The sequence below is a fragment of the Petaurus breviceps genome, unplaced genomic scaffold (assembly GCF_028583685.1).
Source record: "Petaurus breviceps papuanus isolate PSGF00001 unplaced genomic scaffold, PetGlider_PUasm1.0 90700, whole genome shotgun sequence".
NCBI classification, from domain to species: domain Eukaryota; kingdom Metazoa; phylum Chordata; class Mammalia; order Diprotodontia; family Petauridae; genus Petaurus; species Petaurus breviceps.
The window spans coordinates 5,643,505-5,666,765 of NW_027187315.1; the positions used below are offsets into that span (position 1 = coordinate 5,643,505).

At 39.6% G+C, this 23,261-nt stretch overlaps 2 protein-coding genes across 14 annotated transcripts in view; one reads left to right on the forward strand and one right to left on the reverse strand.

The window, feature by feature from the left end:
• Positions 1-4,623, reverse strand: part of CASK (calcium/calmodulin dependent serine protein kinase) — a 490,128-nt gene extending 485,505 nt beyond the window's left edge. For 4 of the 12 annotated variants that reach the window (XM_069065725.1, XM_069065724.1, XM_069065722.1 and 1 more), the window contains exon 1: positions 4,185-4,622. Coding sequence is in view for 11 of the 12 variants with exons in the window: in XM_069065724.1 (XP_068921825.1) it covers positions 4,185-4,243 (59 nt within the window). In the remaining variant the exon portion in view is untranslated. Of the gene's footprint in view, positions 1-1,665; positions 1,838-4,184 lie in introns of those variants that run through there. The other 8 variants (XM_069065717.1, XM_069065719.1, XM_069065716.1 and 5 more) reach the window with 7 other exon arrangements.
• Positions 4,624-5,553: 930 nt separating this feature from the next.
• The window catches only part of LOC138144429 (uncharacterized), a 70,963-nt gene continuing 53,255 nt past the window's right edge, over positions 5,554-23,261 (forward strand). The window contains exon 1 of one of the 2 annotated variants that reach the window (XR_011163950.1): positions 5,554-5,667. The gene's annotated coding sequence lies outside the window, so the exon portion shown is untranslated. The remainder of the gene's footprint in view (positions 5,668-23,261) is intronic. The other variant, XM_069065738.1, reaches the window with a different exon arrangement.

Sequence of the window (23,261 nt, forward strand, 5' to 3'; positions counted from 1 at the left end):
AACATGACACTCCATGTTCCACACTAGCCACTTTCTAACTGGCTGCTGTACCCTATGGCTGAAACTCTCTCCCCTTTCTCATCTCTTCCTGGCTTCCTTCAAGACTCTTCTCAAATACCACCTTCTGTAAGAGGCCTTCTTCTCCTTCCCCCACTCCTTCTCTCCAAACTATATCCCCAGTGCTTTTTCCCTTTGAGATTACCTCCAATTTATCCCATAATACCTCCTAAGTATGAAGTGGTTTTACCTGGTCTTCCCCATTAGAACACGAGCTCCCTGAGGGCAGTAACTGTTTTTGCCTGTCTTTGTAACCCTAGAATTTAGCAGAGTGCCTGGTTATCAACATCCAGGAAATTGGAAACTATATAGAAGGTAAAATCTATATAGGTAAAAACTATTATAGAAGGTAAAATCCAAAATCTTGGTTTTTTCAATTCAGTACTTAAAATCAAAAAGCATTTTTTGCTTTCAGATAGTAACTCCCCCAAAATATGAAGTATTACACACCCACATTAAGCCTTTTAAAATATTATCATCTACTTGAACAACTTTATTGTTAACTTTGCTCTTGTTCTGAATTGTCATTTCTGGGGGGCTGATGAGGGATGAAACAAGACTTTATATTTAATAATTCATTATTTTCACAAATGTGATGGTAGGTATACCATCAATAAGGGTGAAAACTACATGTATTTTCCCCTTAAAACAACTATATATGGGAGTTTAAGTCATCATTCCAACAATTACCTCTAATTTCTTTATGATGTGTGTATTTTTATATACACACACATACACAATAGTATCCATCAATTATTTTATATTAAGTTTGCATAAAGTACCAAAAAAACCATAAAAATTTTCTAACATCTTCAATTTAATTCCTTACCTTACCAGCAACTATATTTTCTTAACTAGTAAGTCTACAAATGATAAACACCCATCATTATAATTTAATTCTTGTCCCTTCAAAGATGTTAACTAGCAAAACATAATATTGAGCTCTTAAAATCTAGAGAAATATTTCAAATATAAGTAATCTATAGAAAAACAAAGAGGCATTTTCAAAATGTCCTGATGTAAGGATGTATTTCCCTCACAGGTTAATTACTTAAAATAACTATAAAAGCAAACTATAAATTTATCCTAGGAAATTTTTTCCAGCCTATCCCCATTCAAAAGTTATTGAAAAAGAACTTGCAAGCTAACATTCCTAGAAACTAAGAGGATATTCTCAACAGGAAACACTCAAACCCTCCTAAAACAAGCTCAAAGTTTATCAAAATATGTAAATTTAGTTACTGTACCTAATAATGTGATCTGGCACAAATATAAAATTGTTTCCCTGTTGAATTGACTAAGACTATTTCTTTCAAAGTACTTTTGGCAGTTATGTCAGTACTTCCAAAACACCTTATAAGACTAGTTTAATAGAAACAAAAGTTATGGACTATCATAGAACCTAGATAACAATATTGGTGTGCTTTCAACCCCTTCTCTGAATTTCTACAAGGCTTTTTATCCATAGTTCAACACAGCCCAGGAAAAAAAAATTAAGTGTTGTCAAATGTCTAAAGAAGGCAGTTCCTAAGCCAGTTTCAATAGATCCTGCAAAGATTTACTTATAACCCTCTCAAACTTTCCAAAGGTCAGAATCACCATCATTACCTTCTTTCTTCATAATGCTGTCTTGAAACACTGGAGAATCCACTAAAAGAATCAAAGAAAATAAATGGCATTCTTCCAAGACAAAGCCCAGATGAGATTTTTGTCTTCAATGGACTTCAGTGAGATTTGACTCTTCAGAGGAATTAAGATAGATTCAATACCATTTTAAAACTAGCTTTTCTTCTCAGGCAACTCTAAAATTAACTGACTAGTTTGTTAAACTGTTCTCAAGCTTTCTTTGGGCTTGGGGGGAGAGGGAGGGAAGCAGAAATAATCTCAAAATACTGACTGCCAAAAATGATTCCATCACCTATTTTAAATAGACCCTAATCTACATCAGTGATCACAATGTCAGAGCTGAAAAAGATCTTCTAGTCCAAATCTCATCCAACAGATAAGGAAATTGAGGCTCAGAGTGGGAAGCAATTTGCCTAAGGTCACACTTGTAGCAAGCAAAGTCAGAATTTGAAGCCAGATTTAGCCCTCTTCCCACTGTAACACATTCTAGCTAAAAGAAAGGGGAAAAAATTAAGTTAGCAAAACTAGTTTATGATCACTCTTTCCAGTGCTAATACAATTCTTTTATATAAAAAAAACATCTTACAGAAAATTCACCATTCCTTTAACTTACTTTCATTCTACGATTCTAATAAGAAATCCTATTTTCTAAAATTACTAAACCTTCAAATAATTACAACTCTACCACAGTAGAAGAATATTAGGATATGCTACCAGTTGGTTAAACAAGAACATGTAGGAATATTAATCAATGAGTAAAATGTGTAAGCTGTTACTTACAATTTCACCATGTGGGGCTACAGTATAACACAATACCTGAACCTCCCTCCTAAAGCTATGCTCAACATTATCAGCATATCAACTTTTCACGTTCAGGAATTAATGAAACAGATAAAATACAAAATTGCAAACGTACAACTTCAAGTTCTCAACTTTGTAAAGGACATAGTGGAGTGCAGGGGCAGAGTGAGGAGGTAAGTTCCACAAGTATCTTAAAGGGTTAAGAAATTTAGAGATTAGGAAAAAACAATTTTTCTTCCTCAATATTCTTCTTGATACTCTTAAGAGTCAGTATCATGGGATCATAGACCTAGAGCTGTCCATCTCAGAGGACATCTAGAGTCCAATCCTCTCATTTTACAGGTGAAGAAACTGAGGCCCACAAAATATAAGTGACTTGCCCAAGGTCACACAGATAGTAAGCATAAGGGGCAGGATTTCAATCCAGATCCGACTCAGTGCTCTTTCCCTTCAAACTGCCTTCCAATTCAAAGTAGTTTCTCTAACAACAGATCTCAGACTTCATTTCCACTTCTAGATCTTAGAAGACAATAAAGCATTCTCCCCAAAAAGCAATGAGCTAATAATGACTTGTCAGATTCATTTGAGAGAGAACAGCTTCACATCTTGCCATCCAAACTTCTAAATGTGCAAATTATATGCAGAACTAAAATAAAATCAACCTCAAATCTATAGCATTTCATTCACAAATTCATTAAACAGAATTGTGTATTTAAACTAGTATATGAGGGGAACTATTAAAAACAAATTTAAAGGATGGGAAAAAAAAAACAAAAGTTACTGTAGATTTAATATTCAATCAGCACTGTTATTAATTTGATTCCCTTGCTTTTTCCTAGTGTAATTACACAACCAAGATAAAAATGATGAGAACTTTGGCTGTCACTGTCATATACTATATCAAACTAGTGACTCAAAGCAGACATCTATCTTTCCCACTCTAAAAAAAACTATCCCAACTCTAGTTTGATATAAGCAATGAACATTTGTTTGAATAATTATTGCATAACCAGCTATTAACAACCCGAATCCAGTCTCCTTTTAACCTTAATCTAAGCAAGCTATGGGATCTGCAGGAACTGAAGGAAACCAGATTTAAACGACCACCTCCAATATGTTCACGGGTTTGAACACAAAGGCATATATCAAGTCCAGTCGATACACACCCCATAAACCAAGAAACAGTAAAGTTCGCCCCCCACACTCCCCAACTCTCCCCCGACCCATTCAACAACCTACAAATATGCAAGCCTCTTATCGTGGCCTGTGGTAGGTTAGGTGGTACCAAAAACCAAAACTGCTCAGAGAGATCAACTATTAAGTCAGTTCTGCCAAGGCCATGTGCAACCGTCAGATATAATGTAAACAGCACACTTCACATCGGCCCTAAATCACACAGGAGGTGGGGGTGGGGGGAAACGGGAGAGATGAAATAATCGGATCATTCCTTCCCCTGCACCCTCCCCCTAGCACCACAAAATAAGGGAGGGATGGAGGAAGGTGGGAGGGGATGCAAAGCTCAACCTCGAGGGTTCAGGTACAGGTCTATAAATACTCCAGCTCAGGAATTACCAAAGGAGGCGGCAGGCGGGGAGTGAACGCGAGTGGAGAAAGCAGGGCGGACCTGGAGAGCCTGGAAATGCATTTTTTCACAGGCACGCTCCCCCTCACCCCACTCCCCAAGGTAGGGGAGGACTTACTTGCCGATCACCTCGCACAGCTCATACACATCCTCAAACAGCACGTCGTCGTCGGCCATGGTCCAGAGGGGAAATCAAACTGAGAGGGTGGAAGGGGGTGGGGGGGGGTGTCACAAAACAAGTCACACCACCAAAAACAATGTTGTTGGGTTTTTTGCTTTTTGTTGCTGCTGTTGCTGCTTTTTGTTTTTAAACACCACCCTCTGCGGGGCTCCCTTCTTAGCCCTCTCGAGCCGGGAATGCTCGGTCTGGCACGATATTAAATCCAGAACCTGCGGCGACGACGGCAACGGAGGCTTCTCGGTGAAGCTGCAGCAAGCCTCGTCCCTCCTGCTCGCCTCCGGGCCGGGGGATCACCAGCTAGAATCCTCCGGCAGCTCGAGCGGCGGCGGCGGCGGCGGCGGCGGCGGCAGAGCCAGGGCCGCGCGGCCGCCGCCTCCTTCCGGTCTCTCCGGACCGACCGCCGCGGCAGCCCCCCTTCTCGTCCGCCTCTGCCCAGCCGCACCTTCCCCTGCAGCGTCCGCGGGCGGCGGCGCCTCCCAGCCCGCCCGCCCCGCTCTCTCCACCGCCCGGCGGCAGCGGCTCCTCGGGCTAGCGGGGGGGCCGGGGAAGGACCATGAAGGACTCTCGCGGGGGGCGGGGGGGGGGGGGGGGCGGCGGTCACGATTGGAGGCGGGGGCAAAGACGCCGCTCCCCCCCCCTCGTTCTCCTCTTCCTCCTCCTCCTCGTCGCGCCGCCGCGCCTGGGGTGTGTGAGCGAGCGAGCGCGCGCCGTGGGCGACGAGAGGGGGCCGACCCGGGGTGGGGTGTGGATGGGGGAGGCGGCGGCCGCCCAGCCACTCTCCCTTCTTCAATCCCCTATCCCGGCGAGGAGCCTCCGCCGCACGTCCCCTCCTCCGAGCTCCTCCGCGGCTCCTCGCGGATGACTCCCCCACATACACACACACACGCACATACACACAAACCTCACTGCCTACTCCTACTCCTTCCCCCACCCCCAGCCTCCCTCTCTCTGTCTCTCTGTCTTTCTCTCTCTCTCTGTCTCTCTCTCGGGCCGCTGCAGCGGCAACAGCGGCCGCGGCTTCCAGAACCACAGGCCCCGCCCCCTTTTTTTTCCTCCCTTACTCCACCCCCACCCCGCCGCTCCAGGAGGCGGTGGCGGCGGGAGAGTAAAGGGGAGTGGGATGGTGTGCATGGCGCATGCGCGCGCCGGTGAAACGTCACGACGAACGGGAACGAGGGAGAATGAGGCGAAGATGGGATGGAATGGCATGGGGAGAAAGGCGGGGCGCGGTGGAGAAGGGGGAAGGGTGCAGTTGCCTGGGGGGGCGCTCCTGCAACGACGGCGTGGGGGGGCGGGGTGGAGGAGGATCTGTAGGTGCGTGTGCAGGTTGGGAAGGAGGCTTCCCTGCGTTGCCTGCCAGAGGTGGCAGTGGAGTGGAGTCTGTGTCTTGCATACGCGCCTTGCAGATGCCTGCCTTAAGGTAGGAAAGCTTTCGCCTGCAGAAAAGCTTCATCCCCTTCTCTTCTTACTGGGGAACTGGACCACAGGAAGTAGTGGGTCTTCCTGCTTTCTTAGTGAATGGGAAAGAAAGAAAAGTGGGGGAGGTTGTCACTCAGGCTCTTCTGTGATGGTTTCAGCACCATCCTGTCATTCTTTAGTGAAGTAAAGGGGGTGGGGAAGATGGAATTATGTCCAACCATATGGAGGACGACTCTAGAAGGCTAGCTGATAGCTGTAGACAAAGATATGCAACATAAGTAATATTCTTACCCATTCGACTCCTTTCAGCCAAACAATTTTGTTAGTAATTTAAAGGGGGCGGGGGAAAACAACTTAGGTTTGTTGATCGTTTCCATAGTTTTGGGGTGTTAGTGCAGTTTTGAGCTTTAACAACATTTGGAACACACTGTATTTTTCCCCATGACCCTTGGTGTGCTGACAGAAACTGTGGCCATACTCTGCTTTGCCCTCGGATAAAAGCAGGGAAGTGTGGGAAATTTTTTTTCTTCTCCATTTTCTTGTCCTTCTAGCCCTAACAAGCTAGCCCAACACGACCACCACGAACCACGAAAAAAATGAAGCCTAAGTAATTGCAGGCAAGGTGCAGTTAGTATCTGGAGTTGAGGGTGTTGTTGCTGAGCTCTTGTTATTAGACATCCTGGAAATTCTGCTTCACTAAACACGTGCAGAATGTGAAAAACATCCCTTCAAATAGACCTCTACAAAACCACCTCCCCTTTCCCCTCCTCCATTCAGCCTTCAAAGAGAAAGTGCCCAAGCAGTTTATAAGTTAACAAGCACCACAAAGTTATCTAGTAAAATGTTCTGTTGTAATAAAGAAACAGCTACAGTACTCACTGAAGAGAAATACATACAAGTTTCTTTTCGAATGTTTGTGCATGCACTTGACCCTCCCTCAAGAAGCAGAGCTCTCCCTCTTCCTTTCTCCCCCAAATCCCCTCCCGTTACGAATCCAATTCTTAAACGTTCAACTTGTGCATCTCAGAAGAGTTCAATTACATAAGAAAGTGGAACCTTTTCCTAAAAGAACAATAGTTTTGATTCAATTCAGAGTCCAGTAGTTCCTGGAAAGCAACCTAAAGTTGCGTAAATGAATGATACTATTGCTTGTGATGTCCAAAGTGGAGAGATGTTAGAACGACCCCAAAGATGCCCCCCCCATTGCCAACTATAGACTTTTCTCCAATACAATTGGTCCACCTCTTTAAACATTTCTCTACCCCTTCCCCAATTCTAACTCCCACCTTTGGTCTCCAGTTTTTCTACCTCAAGCTTGGGTTTTTCAGAGAGGCTATTATCTAAACTAACCAAAGCACCCTACACAACTTGCAAGCAAAACTCTTACCCTCTGTCCCAATCCCATCATTGAAGAGATTGAATCTGTGCTCTAGCCTAATGTAAGACACTCCATGTTTCATTTTTCAGTAAACAAGACCCAGTAGCTCAGAACAGTCAAGGGTAGATTGTGTTTATGTTACTTTTCCCCCAAAATACACCCATCTTCCAAACACCTGTTTTTGTGAATGGCACCACCATCATTATTTCAGTCTCCCAAGGTTTCAGGTACTCATTATCCCGGCCTACTCTCAACTAAAACTACTCTTTTCAGAGTTATTTACAATCTCTTCAAACAAACAAAAAAACCCTCATGACTATCTTTATGCAAATACATCTCAAAGACTCTCTTCCAGGTAGATATAGAAGAAATACAGTGTGCAATTACACAGGACAAAGTAAAATACTTAAATTAATTGATGTAAAACAAGCTTTACAACTTTTTACATCTTAAAATTTTTTATTTGCAATATGTTCTTTTGTTGCACTTCACATGGTTTAGCATTCAGTTCACAAGATTTTGAGAGGTATTCTTTAAATCTTGATTAAGAACTCATAAAATTGAATTTTAAGTGTACCATTGACAAACATTTGATTTTTTCCGAGGCTAGTCTTTATTGTATGTAGCCCATAAATTCCCAATGGAATGTAAATCAGATGAGTTCTCAGGCCACTGACAGATGATTATCTCCAATTCTTGAATTCTTAATCTTTCTTTTGAGGGGTGACAGGATATAAGATCACATTGTAGGATTCCGTTTCCATTGGGAATTTCTGTAATTCTGGAGCAGTTCTACTTCTCAATAAATAAATATACATATATATGTATGTGTATGTATATCTATATTGTGTGTGTGTGTGTGTATAAAAGAGTTCATCATTTCCTCAATGGGGACAAGACTTTGGAAGTAAAAAATGCTCAAACATTTATAGGCTTACTCAGACTTCTGATAAGTTTTGATATAGCCTTGAATGAAAAATGAAGTTCATCAATAAAAATGACTTTCCCAATCTTCAGCCCAATGTTAATATTGTCTTGCCCATGAGAAAAAGTTTTTTCAGCAGTTTTTTTTTTAAATCTGGTCTTCCTGTTCTTTCAACTTCAATTAGCCTAGGAACAGTAGAAGAATCAATAAGCAATCCCTCCAACTTCAAGTTTCCTCTAAAATTCTTTGCTTGTTCTTCTGAGAATTAGGCTGTTCCAAACCAATATTTTGTCCAGTATTGGCCTTGTTTTTCATTTTCAACTGTACTTACCTCTGTGTTTCAGCAAGACTGACCCTATTTCATTGAGGGCTTGAATGGTCTGCTAGTAGATGCCCTCTATTTATCACTTTTTCTGAAACTCAGTCATTGCCATTGCCAGGTAGAGGACTTTCAGGACTGATAATACAGTGCAATGACTGTAACCTGTTCATGGATATGTATGTATATGTTATGTATATGTTCTAAAGGTTGTTCAGTAAATGGGGTAAGGGTTCTGGATTAATTCTCAGGTTGTCCAGGAGATTCAGACCAGGTGGGCTTGGGGTTCCATAGTTGCAGGCTCAGCACCAAGCACAGGCTAGGCTGAGGCTATAGTAGACACTGAAGGAATAGAACAGAAATTATAGAACTGATCCGTCTTCTGCTGCTGACTGATTCAGTGAGGCCAGGGTAATTTCATCTCAGGCCCCTAGAACTATCTTTCAGAACTATCTGTTATTGTAACCACACCTCACTGGAAAGGGTTGATGCTTAAAAATAGCTGGGGCAGCAAAATTGCCTAGAGCCCAATGGCCTGGGGAACAAGTCTAGTCTGAATTTTCTGCCTGTCTATCTTCACCTTCAAAACTCCACAGTAGTCCCATGCCTCCAATTTTTGTACAAAGCAGCCAATGAGACCAAACAAAGTCAGAGGCCTAACAGAAAACTAAAAGCCTCCATCAAATCTTTCAGGCACAAGATTTGAATCCAAGTCTTCTTAGCTCCAAGACACAGTGGATAGAGCACTAGACTTGTAGTTAGAAAGACTGAAGTTTGGATCATACTTCAATTAATTACTCGCTAATCTATATGACCTTTGGTAAATCATTTAACCTCTCTCAACTTGTTTCCTCATCTGTAAAATAGGGTTAATTATAGCACCTACCTCACAAGATTATTGTGAGGATCAACCAAGAAAACATACATAAAATATAAACCTTAAAGCACTTTATTATTATTATTATTATTGAGTATATATGTGTATTTATGTATGTGTATACATTTATATGTATATGTGTGTGTGGATACACACATATCCAAAGAAGACATTTTTCTCATTATACTTTTTACTGAAATGTCTTTTAAAAAATGATGTGTTCCTGAAGTAAATTTAACAAACATTTATTGGGAATCCAGTAAGGACAAGGTGAATTTCTACAAAGAATTATGCTCAGATCAACAATCAATTAACTTATGGTCAGAATCATTCTTAATTCTTAGGCCCATCTCATAGCACCTCCCCCTTCCCAAATTGCCATTCCTGTGTCACCTGCTTTGTATACAATGTATATCTACATATTTATATGTTTTCCCTTTCCCCATTAGCATGGGAGATTCTTTTGGACAGGGACCGTGTTTTTGCCATTCTTTGTATAAGGGGTGTGGTGTTCATGCATATACCGTGTTTCCCCGATAATAAGACCTATCCCGAAAATAAGCCCTCCCCTTACTGTGTAAGAGTCCTCTAAAATAAGCCCTCCCCCGAAAATAAGCCCTATTGAGATTGCTACTGTAGTGAAGGTGATCCCCTGCGCTACACGCTACATTATGGTGCCCTCTGTATGCACCGTCCCCCCCTGTCCCCCCCAGGTGAAACGCACGCTGCACTCCGAGCTGCATCCAATCAGAGCTGCAGCAGTGAGCGCATCATCCTGTTCTTCCCCAGTGATTTGCTTATTGAATAAAGGTACATTTTTTTGTTCACATTTACCTGTTTATTAAAATTGCTGTCAATGTTCATTAAAATAAGCCCTCCCCTGAAAATAAGCCCTCTGGTGTTTTTCTGTCCAAAAAAAATTAATAAGACAGTGTCTTATTATCGGGGAAACACGGTATCTTCATAGATTATCTAAATGAAACACATAAAGGCATTAATAGATACCTCTGGAATCAACCACTGATCTCAAAGAAAAACTGCAATTCCTACCTTGAGAGGATCAGGAAAAGGGTCAAAAGATTGGTTGCTCTGTACAACATTTTCTGAGGGGGTACTGGTCTAGAATAAAATATCTCTTCCCCAAATGTTGCTGATCCAGGGACATGATTTTTATGTCCAGAACAACCACAACAAAAAGCTTAGGTTTGTTGATCATTTCATAGTATGTTTGTTTTCTATTTCTGTTATTAATCTTCCCCAATTTTTTCAAGATTTCTTTTTTTGTGCTTTGCTAATTTATTAATTTTCTAGTTTGTTAAACTGCATGCTCAGTTCATTAATTCTTTTTCTACTTTTAAAAATATTTTTGGAAATACAAGTTTTCCTCTGAAGACTGATTTAACTACATCTCAAAAACTATCATATGGTCTAGAGCAGCTAGGTGGTGCAGTGAGTAAAGTGCACCCCAGAGTCAGGAGGACCAGAGTTCAGTTCTGGCCTCAGACACTTAACACCCACACAAAAAAACTAGCCATGTAACCTTGGGCAAGTTACTTAACCCCAATTGCCCTCCAAAAGGCAAAACAAAAACAAAAAAGCCCCTCATATTGTCTCATTACTATCATTCCCTTTTACATAGTTACTATTTCTATGATTTTTCCCTCTTTGGCCTACTCATTACTCAGGTTATTATTACTTAGTTTCTATTTAGATTGTAACTTTTGATTGTGTTACCTGTTTCTGTTAATACTTTTATTGTCTTATGGATGTGTGCAATAATTTTGCCTTTTAACAATTATTTATGATTTAAAATTTTTAAAAAACATTTTAATTTAAAGTTTTGAGTTCCAAAATCTATCACTCCCTCCCTCCTTCCCTTCTTCCTTTCGCCACTTCCTGAGATGGTAAGCAATCAAATATGGGTTATACATATACAATTATGTAAAATATTTCCATACTAGTTATTTTGTACAAGACTCAAAAGACAAAAACGAAAGAAAGTGAAAAATATTATGCTTCAATCTGTATTTAATCAGTATCAGTTCTTTCTCTGGAGACGGATAGTATATTTCATCATTAGTCCTTTGGGATTGTCTTGGATTGTTGTATTGGTGAAAATAGCTAAGTCATTCACAGTTCTTCACTGAACAATATCATTGTTACTGTGTACAACTTTCTCCTGGTTATGTTCACTTCACTTTACATCAGTTTATGTAAGTCTTTCCAGTTTTTTTTAAATCATCCTGCTTTTCATTTCTTATAGCACAAAATATTCCATTATAATCATATACCACAGCTTGTTTAGTCATTCCCCAATTAATGGGCATCCCTTTGATATCTAATTATTAGCCACCACAAAAAGAGCTGCTGTAAATATTTTTGCACAAATAGGTCCATTTGCCTTTTTTTTTGGATGTCTTTGGGAAATAGACCTAGCAGTGGTATTGCTGGATCAAAGGGTATGCAGAATTTTGTTCCCGTTTGGGGCATAATTCCAAATTGCTCTCTAAAATTGTTGGATCAGTTCACAATTCTACCAACAATGCATTAGTGTTCCAGATTTCCCACATACTCACCAACATCCAACATTTTCCTTTTTTGTATTACTAGCCACTCTGATAGGTATAAGGTGATACCTCAGAGTTGTTTTCATTTGCATTTCTCTAACAGTGATTTAGAGCATTTTTTCATATGACTATAGATAGCTTTGATTTCTTTGTCTGAAAACTGCTTCTTCATATCCTTTGACCATTTATCAATTGGGGAATGACTTGTCTTCATATAAATTGACTCAGTTCTCTATGTATTTGGAAAATGAAGATTTTATCAGATATATTTTTTGCAAAAAAAAAAGTTTTTCCCTGTTTTCGACTTCCCTTACAATTTTAGTTGCATTGGTTTTGTTTGTACAAATTTTTAAAAATTTAATATAATCAACATGATCTATTTTACATTTTGTAATGCCTTCTGTATTGTCTTTGGTCATAAATTCTTCCCTTATCCATAAATCTGACAGATAAATTATTCCACACTCTTTTAATTTGCTTGTGGTAGTATTCTTTATCTCTAAATCGTGTACCTATTTTGACCTTATCTTAGGATATGGTGTGAAATGTTGGTCTACATAGTTTCTGCCATACTGTTTTACATTTTTTCCAAAAGTTTTTGTCAAGTAATAAGTTTCCATTCCAAAACCTTGGATCTTTGGGTTTATCATATATTAAATTACTATGATCATTTACTATAATGTAATTTGTACCTAATCTATTCCATTGATCCACCACTCTGTTCCTCAGCCAGTACCATATTGTTTTGTTTTGTTTTGTTTGCCTTTTGGAGGGCAATTGGGGTTAAGTAACTTGCCCAAGGTTACATGGCTAGTTTTTTTTTTTTTTTAAGAAATTGGGATTAAGTGACTTGCTCAAGGTTACACGGCCAGTTATTTTGTGTGGGTGTTAAGTATCTGAGGCCGGAACCGATCCCGGGTTTCCCGACTTTGGGGCTGGCGCTTTACTCATTGCACCACCTAGCCACCCCTAGTACCATATTGTTTTGCTAATTACCATTTTACAATATAGTTTGAAATCTGTAATGGCTTGATCACCATCTTTGGCATTGTTTTTCTTCTTTTTTTTTTTGGAGTTTATTTTTTAGTTTACGTCATTCATTTCCACAAGATTTTGAGTTACAAATTTTCTCCCCATTTTTCTCCTACCCACCAACCCAAAACATCGATCCCACTGAATATCCCCTCCCCCAGTCTGCTCTCTCCCATATCTTCCCCCATACGCCCTCCAACTTTCCATTAGGGCACGATGGATCTCCATGCCCCAGTGACTGTATATCTTATTTCAAAGTTACATGTAAAATAATAAAAATAATATTATTAATATATTTTTTAAACATTTGATTTTAAACCTTTGAATTCCATATTCTTTCCCTACCTCCCTTGTCACCCACCATTACTGGGAAGATAAGCAATTCAGTATAGATTGTACATGTATAGTTATGCAAAACATTTCCATAATGGATATATTGTGAAAGACTGACTATATTTCCCTTCCTCTTATTCCACCCCTACTTGTTCTATTCTCTACTTTGACCCTGTCCCTTTTCAAAAGTGGGTGTTTCCAACTTCCCTCCCCCCCCCCCAGCCTGCCCTTTCTTCCATCATCCACTCTCTCATCCCCTTCCCCCCAACTCTCCTGTAGGGTGAAATACCCTATTTAGTGGGTATGTCATTCCTCCCTAAGACAAATTCATTGAGAATAAGGTTGACTCATTCCCTTTTGCCTTTCTGTTCTTTCCCTCCATTGTAACCATTTTCCCTTGCTCTTCTATATGAGATAGTTTACCCCATTATGTCTCTCCCCATCTCCTGTCATTATATTCCTCTTTCACCTATTAATTTCACCTTATAAGTATCATCCCTTCTATTAAATTGGTTCTGTGCCCTCTATCTATGTATACCTGTACCCATATATATATACACACACTCTCACATATGTATTCATACACCCATATAACCTCCTATATAGACATATATATGTATGTACACATACATATATCTATCTATCTATATCTATCTATCTATCTATATATATATATGCACATTTCTATTCCCTTCAACTATTCTCATACTGAGAAAATTTTCATAAGTTACAATTATCATTTTTCCATGTAGGAATATAAGTAGTTCAACTTTGATAAGTTCCTTATGATTTCTTTTCCCTGTTTACCTTTTCATGCTTCTCTTGCTTCTTGTATCTGAATGTCAATTTTTCTATTCAACTCTGGTTTTTTCATCGAGAATGCTTGAAAGTGGGGCGGAGCCAAGATGGCGGAGTAGAAGCACGACCTTCCCGCGGCTCCGGCTTCCACCCTCCCCAATCCATGTAAAAAGGGGACTCTAAACAAACTTTGGAGCTGCAGAACCCACAAAATGACACAGAGAAGCTAACCTCCCGCTGAGAACACCCTGGCAGGCTGGCAGGAATTGGCCAGCGCAGCGCTCTGGGAGCCGAGCCCAGCCCCACACCGAGGCTTTAGCCCCAGGGCAGGCCTGACCAGCTGCCAGCCAGAGGGATTCCAGATCAGCAGCAGCTGTGGCCATTTCCAGATTTATCAATACAGAGATGCGAAGGACAAGGTGAGAGGCCAGTGCAGTCTGGACTTTGGGACCCAGGAAGTGGGAATGCATGGCTTTTACCCCTGGAGCAAGAAACCGCTGAGACGCCAGCACAGCCTGCCAGCACCACATGGCGGCTTCAGCTCCTGGCCTGCAGAGTGTAGGGGGACCAAGCACCAGTCTGAGGGGTCATCGCTCTTGCTTTAACCTGCTTGGATCTGGATTGCAGTCTAGGGTGGAGGTCCTAGGGTGTGTGTCCAGCTTGCCAGAGCGTGTGGAGACCTCAGAGAGGGCACCCATCTAATACCTCCGGCAGCTGAGAAAACCCCAGCGTTTGGGACGAAAACTCCCCTGTCTGGTGGCAGAGTCCTACTGTGGCAAAAAGCCCAAAAGTCAAATCATTGAGTGGCAAAATGAGCAGGCAAAGGAAACAAAGCAGACAGAAGATTCCAACATTACACTCCTATTTTGGGGATAAGAAGGAGCAAGGCATGGAACAGGAGGAAACAGTGAAGTCAGAACTCCTGCACCAAAAGCTTCAAAGGAAAATACAAGCTGGTTACAGGCCATAGAGGACCTTAAGAAGCAGATAAGAGAAGTGGAGGAAAAATTAGGAAGAGAAATGAGAACAATGCAAGAAAATTATGAAATGAGAGTCAACAGCCTGACTGAAGAAAATAATACCTTAAAAAACAGACTGACTCAAGCTGAGAAAACCCCAGCGTTTGGGACGAAAACTCCCCTGTCTGGTGGCAGAGTCCTACTGTGGCAAAAAGCCCAAAAGTCAAATCATTGAGTGGCAAAATGAGCAGGCAAAGCAAACAAAGCAGACAGAAGATTCCGACATTACACTCCTATTTTGGGGATAAGAAGGAGCAAGGCATGGAACAGGAGGAAAACAGTGAAATCAGAACTCCTGCACCAAAAGCTTCAAAAGAAAATACAAGCTGATTACAGGCCATAGAGGACCTTAAGAAGCAGATAAGAGAAGTGGAGGAAAAATTGGGAAGAGAAATGAGAACGATGCAAGAAAATTATGAAATGAAAGTCAACAGCCTGACTGAAGAAAATGATACCTTAAAAAACAGACTGACTCAAATGGCAAAGGAGGCTCAAAAAGGCAATGAGGAGAAGAATGCCTTAAAAAGTCAAATTTGCCAGATGGAAAAAGAATCTCAAAAGCTCAATGAGGAGAATCATTGCTTCAGAATTAGATTGGAGCAAATGGAAGCTAATGACTTCATGAGAAATCAAGATGCTGTTAAACAGATCCAAACAAATGAAAGAATAGAAGGCAATGTGAAATATCTCATGGGAAAAACCACTGACCTGGAAAATAGATCCAGGAGAGATAATTTAAAAATTATTGGACTGCCTGAGAGCCATGACCAAAGTAAGAGCCTGGAAAGCATCCTCCAGGAAGTTCTCAAAGAAAACTGCCCTGATGTTTTAGAACCAGAGGGCAAAATAGAGGTTGAAAGAATCCACCGATCACCTCCTGAAAAAGATCCCAAAAAGAAAACTCCTAGGAATATTATAGCCAGGTTCCAGAATTCCCAGATTAAGGAGAGAATATTACAAGCAGTCAGGAAGAAACAATTTGAATATTGTGGAAACACAATCAGGATAACCCAGGATCTGGCAGCTTCTACACTGAGGGATCGAAGGTCCTGGAATGTGATATTCCGGAGGTCAAGGGAGCTGGGATTAAAACCAAGAGTCACTTACCCAGCAAAACTGAGTATCATGTTTCAGGGGAAAATATGGTCATTCAGTGGAATACAGGACTTTCAAGCATTCTTGCTGAAAAAACCAGAGTTGAATAGAAAATTTGACATTCAGATACAAGAAGCAAGAGAAGCATGAGAAGGTAAACAGGGAAAAGAAATCATAAGGAACTTATCAAAGTTGAACTATTTTTTTTTGAAGCAATCGGGGTTGAGTGGCTTGTTCGGGGTTGCATGGCCAGTTGTTGTTTCTGGGTGTGGTGCTGGGTGTCTGGGCCCGGATTTGATCCAGGTCGTCCCGGCACTGAAGCCGGTGCTCTTGCTTGCTGAGCCACCTGGCCAAAGTTGAACTATTAACATTCCTACATGGAAAAACTATAATTGTAACCTATGAAACTTTTCTCAGTAGTTGAAGGGATTAGAAATATATATATATATATATATATATATATATATATATATATATATGTCTTTATATGAGGGTATTCGGGTATATGAATACATATGTGAATGTGTGTATATACGTTTACAGGTATACATAGATAGAGGGCACGGGACCAATTTAATAGTACGAGATGATACTTAATAGGGGAAATTAAGAGGTGAGAGAGGAATATAATGAGAGGAGATGGAGAGAGACAGAGTGGGGCAAACTATCTCATACAGAAGAGGCAAGGGAAAATGGTTACAATGGAGGGGAAGAATAGGAAGGCAAAAGGGAATAGGTCAACCTTATTCCTATTGAATCTGGCTTGAGAAGGGAGGGAAATACTCACTAAATAGGGGATTTCACCCTCCAGGAGAATAGGGGGGGAAGGGGATGTGAGGGGGGAAGATGGAAGGGAGGGCAGGCTGGGGGGGAGGGAAGTTGGAAGCACCCACTTTTGAAAAGGGACAGGATCAAAGTAGAGAATAGAACAAGTGTGAGTTGGGATAGGAGGGAGGGAAATATAGTCAATCTTTTACAATACATCTACTATGTTATTGTTTTGCATTAGCCACACATGTACAACCTATACTGAACTGCTTGTCCCCCCAGTGGGGATGGGTGCCAGGGGGGGGGAAGAGAATGAATCTGGAATTGAAAGTTTAAATCAAATATTCAAATATATATATATGTGTATGTATGTGTGTGTATACTGTTATTAATACCATCTTACATGTAATTAAGAAAAAAGATATACAGGCACTGAGGCATAGAGATCCACTGGAAAAGTTGAAATGTGTATGGGAGAAAATATGGGAGAGAGCAGATTGGAGGTGGGGATATCCTGTGGGACTGCTGTTTTGGGGGGATGGGTGGGGGAAAAACGGGGAGAAAATTTGTAACTCAAAATCTGGCGGAAACGAATGATGTAAATCAGCAGTTAATAAAGCATTTAAATAAAAAAAGAATGTTTGAAAGTCCCCTATTCTATTGAATGAACATATCTTCCCCTGAAACATGATACTCAGTTTTGCTGGGTAGGTGATTTTTGGTTTTAATCCCAGCTCCTTTGACCTCCAGAATATCATATTCCAAGCCCTTCAATCCCCCAGTGTAGAAGCTGCCAGATCCTGTGTTATCCTGATTGTGTTTCCACAGTATTCAAATTGTTTCTTCCTGGCTGCTTGTAATATTTTCTCCTTGATGTGGGAACTCTGGAACCTGGCTATAATATTCCTGGGAGTTTTCTTCTTGGGATCTTTTTCGGGAGGTGATCAGTGGATTCTTTCAACCTCTGTTTTGTCTTCTGGTTCTAAAACATCAGGGCAATTTTCCTTGAGAATTTCTTGGAGGATGATTTCTAGGTTTTTTTTGATCATGGCTTTTAGGTAGTCCAATAACTTTTAAATTATCTGTCCTGGATCTATTTTCCACATCAATGGTTTTTCCCATAAGATATTTCACATCACCTTCTATTTTTTCATTTGTTTGGATCTGTTTAATAGTGTCTCTATTTCTCATAAAGTCACTAGCTTCCATTTTCTCCAGTCTAATTCTGAAGGCATGATTCTCTTCAGTGAGCTTTTGAGATTCTTTTTCCATCTGGCAAATTTGGCTTTTAAGGCATTCTTCTCTTCATTGCTTTTTTGACTCTCTTTTCCATCTGAGTTAGTCTATTTTTTAATGTGTTATTTTCTTCAGTCAGGTTGATGACTCCGATTTCATAATTTTCTTGCATCATTCTCATTTCTCTTCCCAATTTTTCCTCCACTTCTCTTATTTGGTTTTCAAAATCCTTTTTAAATTCCTCTGTGGCCTGTAGCCAGCTTATATTTTTCTTGGAAGCTTTTGGTGCAGGAGTTCTGATTTCACTGTCTTCCTCCTTGTCTATGCTTTGATCCTTTTGGTCCCCCAAAATAGGAGTCTAATGTTGGATTGCTCTGTTTGCTTTGCTTCCTTTGCTTGCTCATTTTGCCACTCAATTACTTGACTTTTGAGCCTTTTGCCACAGTAGAACTCTGCTACCAGAAAGGCGAGCTTTATCCCTGTTGCTGGGATTTTCACAGCTGCTGGAGCTATTAGTTCGGTGCTCTCTCTGAAGCCTCCCCATGCTCTGACAAACTGGTCACAAATCCTAGGACCTCTACCCTAGACAACAATCCAGATCCAAGCAGGTTAGAGCAAGAGTGATTACCCCTCAGATTGGTGTGATAGTAATGGCAATTAAAGATTCCCCTGTATTGGCTTGGTTTTCAAATTGATTGTATTAAAACCCAGAGTTTGTTAATCCCACCTGTGGGATGGACTTTTTGATGTGAAAAGAAAGTCCTGACTGGGAGGAGCTGGTGACGTAGATTGGGAGAGACACTAGAGAGAGGCGGAAGATCTTTTTGGAAGCAGCACCTCGTGGAGAGAGAGAGACTAAGAGAATTGCTGGTGGCCGCTTTGAATTGCCCTGGACTTTTGAGACCTGCCCCCTGAGCTGCCAAGGACTGAGGAGACATGGCTGTTTTGCTGGTACTTTGTCTGTCTGTTTTGATGTTATTTTGCCAGATTTGTCCAGTGGTGAAAGACTGTCCTTTTGTTGAAGAAGTCCTGGAACCTGGCTGTTCGCTAAGAAGGCCTGCGACTGTCCTGCAGACAGAGAGTGAATACTGTCCACTGGTGAGGGACAGTGCTGTTGTTGCAGGGGTCTGGGAGCCTTTCTGTTGGTTCAGAAGCCCTGAAGAAGGATTTTCTTGTTGTATGTTTACAGAAATCCTGGGAGAGGGCTTTGCTAATGTGTTCAGGGGTTCTAGGACTGTTCTACAGACAGAGGATAAATTCATGAAGGGACTGGCAATGTATCTTGTGGCTTTGCTAAGCCTTGTCTCCCCAGGAACTAAGATTGCTGAGAACTTGCCTCGTGTCAAGATGAAGAAAAGACCTCCATTTGGGTATTAAGTGCTGTGTTTAAACTTGATGTAACTCTGGGGTAGATTCAATTGTGATCCAGGGGTGGGGAACTTTTGACCTTTTTGTGTTCTGTGGTTGAACAAATGAATGTAGTTTACTTATGTTTGGAAACTAATCTCCATTTGAGAAGAGGGGCTTTGTGGTGGACTTAATTAAGGTATAGCCTGGGGTGGAGAAGTATTTGGAACAGGGACTTTGTAATTGATTGAATGATTGGAAGATCCTGGGGTGGGGTAGTACTTGGAGATTATTTAATCACGCTTAGTAAATGTTGTATTTTGGAATGATGTCATGTTTTGATCTTCTCTGTTCTTGGTTTGTCACTGAATAAAATAGAGAGCACCTATGCTGGTATTTTGAACCTGGGAAGTTGCCTTCTTTTGGCATTACATTACAATTGGTTGCTTGGTCCCCCTACAATCTGCAGGCCAGAAGCTCTGAAGCAGCCACATGGTGGCGGCTTCACGGCCCCCACGCCTCAGCCGCTTCTCCCTCCAGGGAACAAAGGCTGGATTTCCCGGATTTCCCAGATCCCAAAATCCATACTGCACTGACCTCTCACTTTGTCCTTAGCATCTATGGGTTGATAATTCTGCAAGCCACCACAGCTTCTGGTGATCTGAAGTCCCTCTAGCTGGCAGCTGGTTCTGGCCACTCTGAGGCTAACCTGGGTTGGGCTTGGCTCCCAGAGTGCTGTACCAGCCCCTTCCTGCCGGCCTGCCAGGCTGTCCTCAGTGAGAGGTTAGCTTCTCTGTGTCATTTTGTGGGTTCTGTAGTTCCAAAGTTTGTTCAGAGTCACCTTTTATATGAATTTGAGGAGGTGGGAATGTGAGCCCTGGTGAAGTCCTGTTTCTACTCTGCCATCTTGACTCTTTTGCATTATTTTTCAATGATTCCTTTGATATCCTTGAGCTTTTGTGCTCTCAGGTGAATTTTATTTTTTCTAAGTCTATAAAATAATGTTTTGATAGTTTGATTTTTATGGCACTGAATAAATTATCACATATAGAATTATGATTTTTATATTATTGGCTCAGCCTATCCATGAGCAATTAATATTTTTCCAGTTGTTTAGGTCTGACTTTATTTATGTGAAAAGTAGTTTATAGTTGTGTTCATATAGTTCCTGGGTTTGTCTTGGCAGGTAGACTCCCAAGTATTTTATATTGTCTACAATTATTTTATGTTTTGTTTTGTTTTGGAGGGGGGAAGACAAGGCAATTGGGGTTAAGTGATTTGCCCGAAGTCACACAGCTAGTAAGTGTTAAAAGTCTGAGTTAGAATTTGAACTCAGGTCCTCCTGCTTCCAGGATGTGTGCTCTATTCACTGTACCACCTAGCTGCCCTTACAGTTATTTTAAATGGAATTTCTCTTTGCATGATGTATGTGACTTTACTTTGTAACTTGTAACTTTGCTAAAGTTATTATTAATTTTAAGTAGTTTTTTAGTTGATTCACTAAGATTTCCTAAGTAGAACATCATATCATCTGCAAAGAGTGATAGTTTTGTTTCCTAATTGCCTATTCTAATTCTTTTAATTTATTTTTCTTTTCTTATTGCTATAGCTAATATTTCTAGTACAGTTTTAATTAATAGAGGTGATAATGGGCATCCTTGTTTTGCCTCTGATTATAATGGGAAGGCTCTTAGCTTATCCCCATTACAGATAATGCTTACTGATAATTTTAGACAAATATTACTTATTTTATGATAAGTTCCATTTATTCCTATGCTTTATAGTGTTTTAATAGCAATGGATGCTATATTTTGTCATAGACTTTTTCTGCATCTATTGAGGTATTTATATTATTTCTGTTGGTTTTGTTGATATAATCTATATAATTGATATAGTCAATTAGATTGATAGTTTTCCTAATATTGAACCAACCTTACATTCCTAGTCATAGTGTATAATCCTTAAAATATATTGCTGTAATTGCCTTGCTAGTATTTTATTTAAAATTTTTGCATTGATATTCATTAGGTAAATTGGTCTATAATTTTTTTCTCAGTTTTAGCTCTTCCTTGTTTACATATCAGTACCATATTTGTGTCATAAAAGGAATTTGGTAGGACTCTTTCTTTGCCTATTTTTCCAAATTGTTCATATACCATTGGAATTAATTGTTCCTTGAATGTTTGGTAGAATTCACTTGTGAACCCATCTGGCCCTAGAGACTTTTTCTTAGGGAGTTCATTAATAGCTTATTCAATATATTTTTCTAGGATGGAGTTATTTAGACATTCTATTTCTTGATCTGTTAATCTAGGTAATTTATATTTTGGTAAATATTCATCAAATCTTCTCAGATTGTCAGATTTATTGACATATAATTGGGCAAAATATTTCCTAATGATTGTTTTAATTTCTTCTTCATTTGGTGATGATTTCACCCTTTTCATTTTTGATACTGGGTATTTGGTTTTCTTTTTTTCCTTTTTTAAAAATCAAAATAACCAATTACTTATCTGTTTTTATTGGTTTTTTTCCCATAATACTGATTCTAATTTTATTTAGTAGTTCAATGGTTTTCTTACTTTCAATTTTATTAATCTCTCTTTTGATTTTCAGGATTTACAATTTGATGTTTAATTGGAGATTTTTTATTTGTTCTTTTTCTAGTGGTTGTTTGTTTTTTTTTTTTTTGCGTTGCATGCCCAATACATTAATCTTTGTTTTCTATTTTATTGATGTAAACAATTAGAAATATATATTTTTCCCTAAGTACTTCTTTGGCAGTATCCCATGAATTTTGATATGTTTTCTCATTGTTGTCATTTTCTTTAGTGAAATTATCTGTTTCTGTGATCTGTTCTTTGACCCACTTGTTTTTTTAGGATTAGATTATTTAACTTTCAATTAATTTTTAATGTTTCTTTCCACTGTCCATAAGTAAATGTAATTTTTATTGCATTGTGATCTGAAAAGTTTTCGTTCACTATTTCTGTTTTTCTGCATTTGGTTGTGAGGTTTTAAAATATGGTCCTAAAATATGATCAGCTTTTGTGTAGATGCCATGTACTGCTGAGACAAAGGTATATTCCTTTCTATTCCCTGTTTTCTCCAGAGAGCTATAGTATCTAAGTTTTCTAGCATTTTATTTATCTCCTTAACTACTTTCTTGTTTATTTTTTAGTTAGATTTATATAGTTCTGAGAGGGAAAAGTTGAGGTCTCCCACTAGTGTGGTTTTATCCATTTCCTCCCATAACTAATTTAACTTCTTCAAAAATTTAGATACTATACCATTTGGTACATATGTGTTTAGTATTGTTATGACTTCATCGTCTGTGGTAACTTATTTATGTTTTTTCAGTGCACTATAATATAATTTACTTTTATAAAGACATTTTTAATACTGAGAAACATGTATTTTCCTTAAAGTCTTGAATAGGAAGATGCCATAAAAGTAATACTTCCAATCATCTATCCAACTCTATGTTTTACTTTTAAAAAATCTTTCCATTAGATGTAACCAGCTCTGAGAGAGGAAGATTATAGTTTTCTATAATTATTATTTCATTATAACTTTTTGCAGTTTGGCTAGTATTTCCTTTATGAATTTAGATGCTATGTCATTTGGTGAATATATCATTTAAATAATATCACTTAATAATGATATTGTTTCATCATCTATAACCCTCTATATATAATCTTTCCTGATCCTCCTAACTGCTAGTATTCTCTCTCTAAAGCTACCTTGTATTTATTTTTTTTATTATGTTTATATTTATTTTGTATGTACAAACATAGGAACTTAGCTCCCCCATTAGGAGGAAAACTCCTTCAGGAAAGGAATTTTCTCCTTCTTTGTGTCCCCAATATCTAATATGGTACCTAGCACATAGTAGGAACTT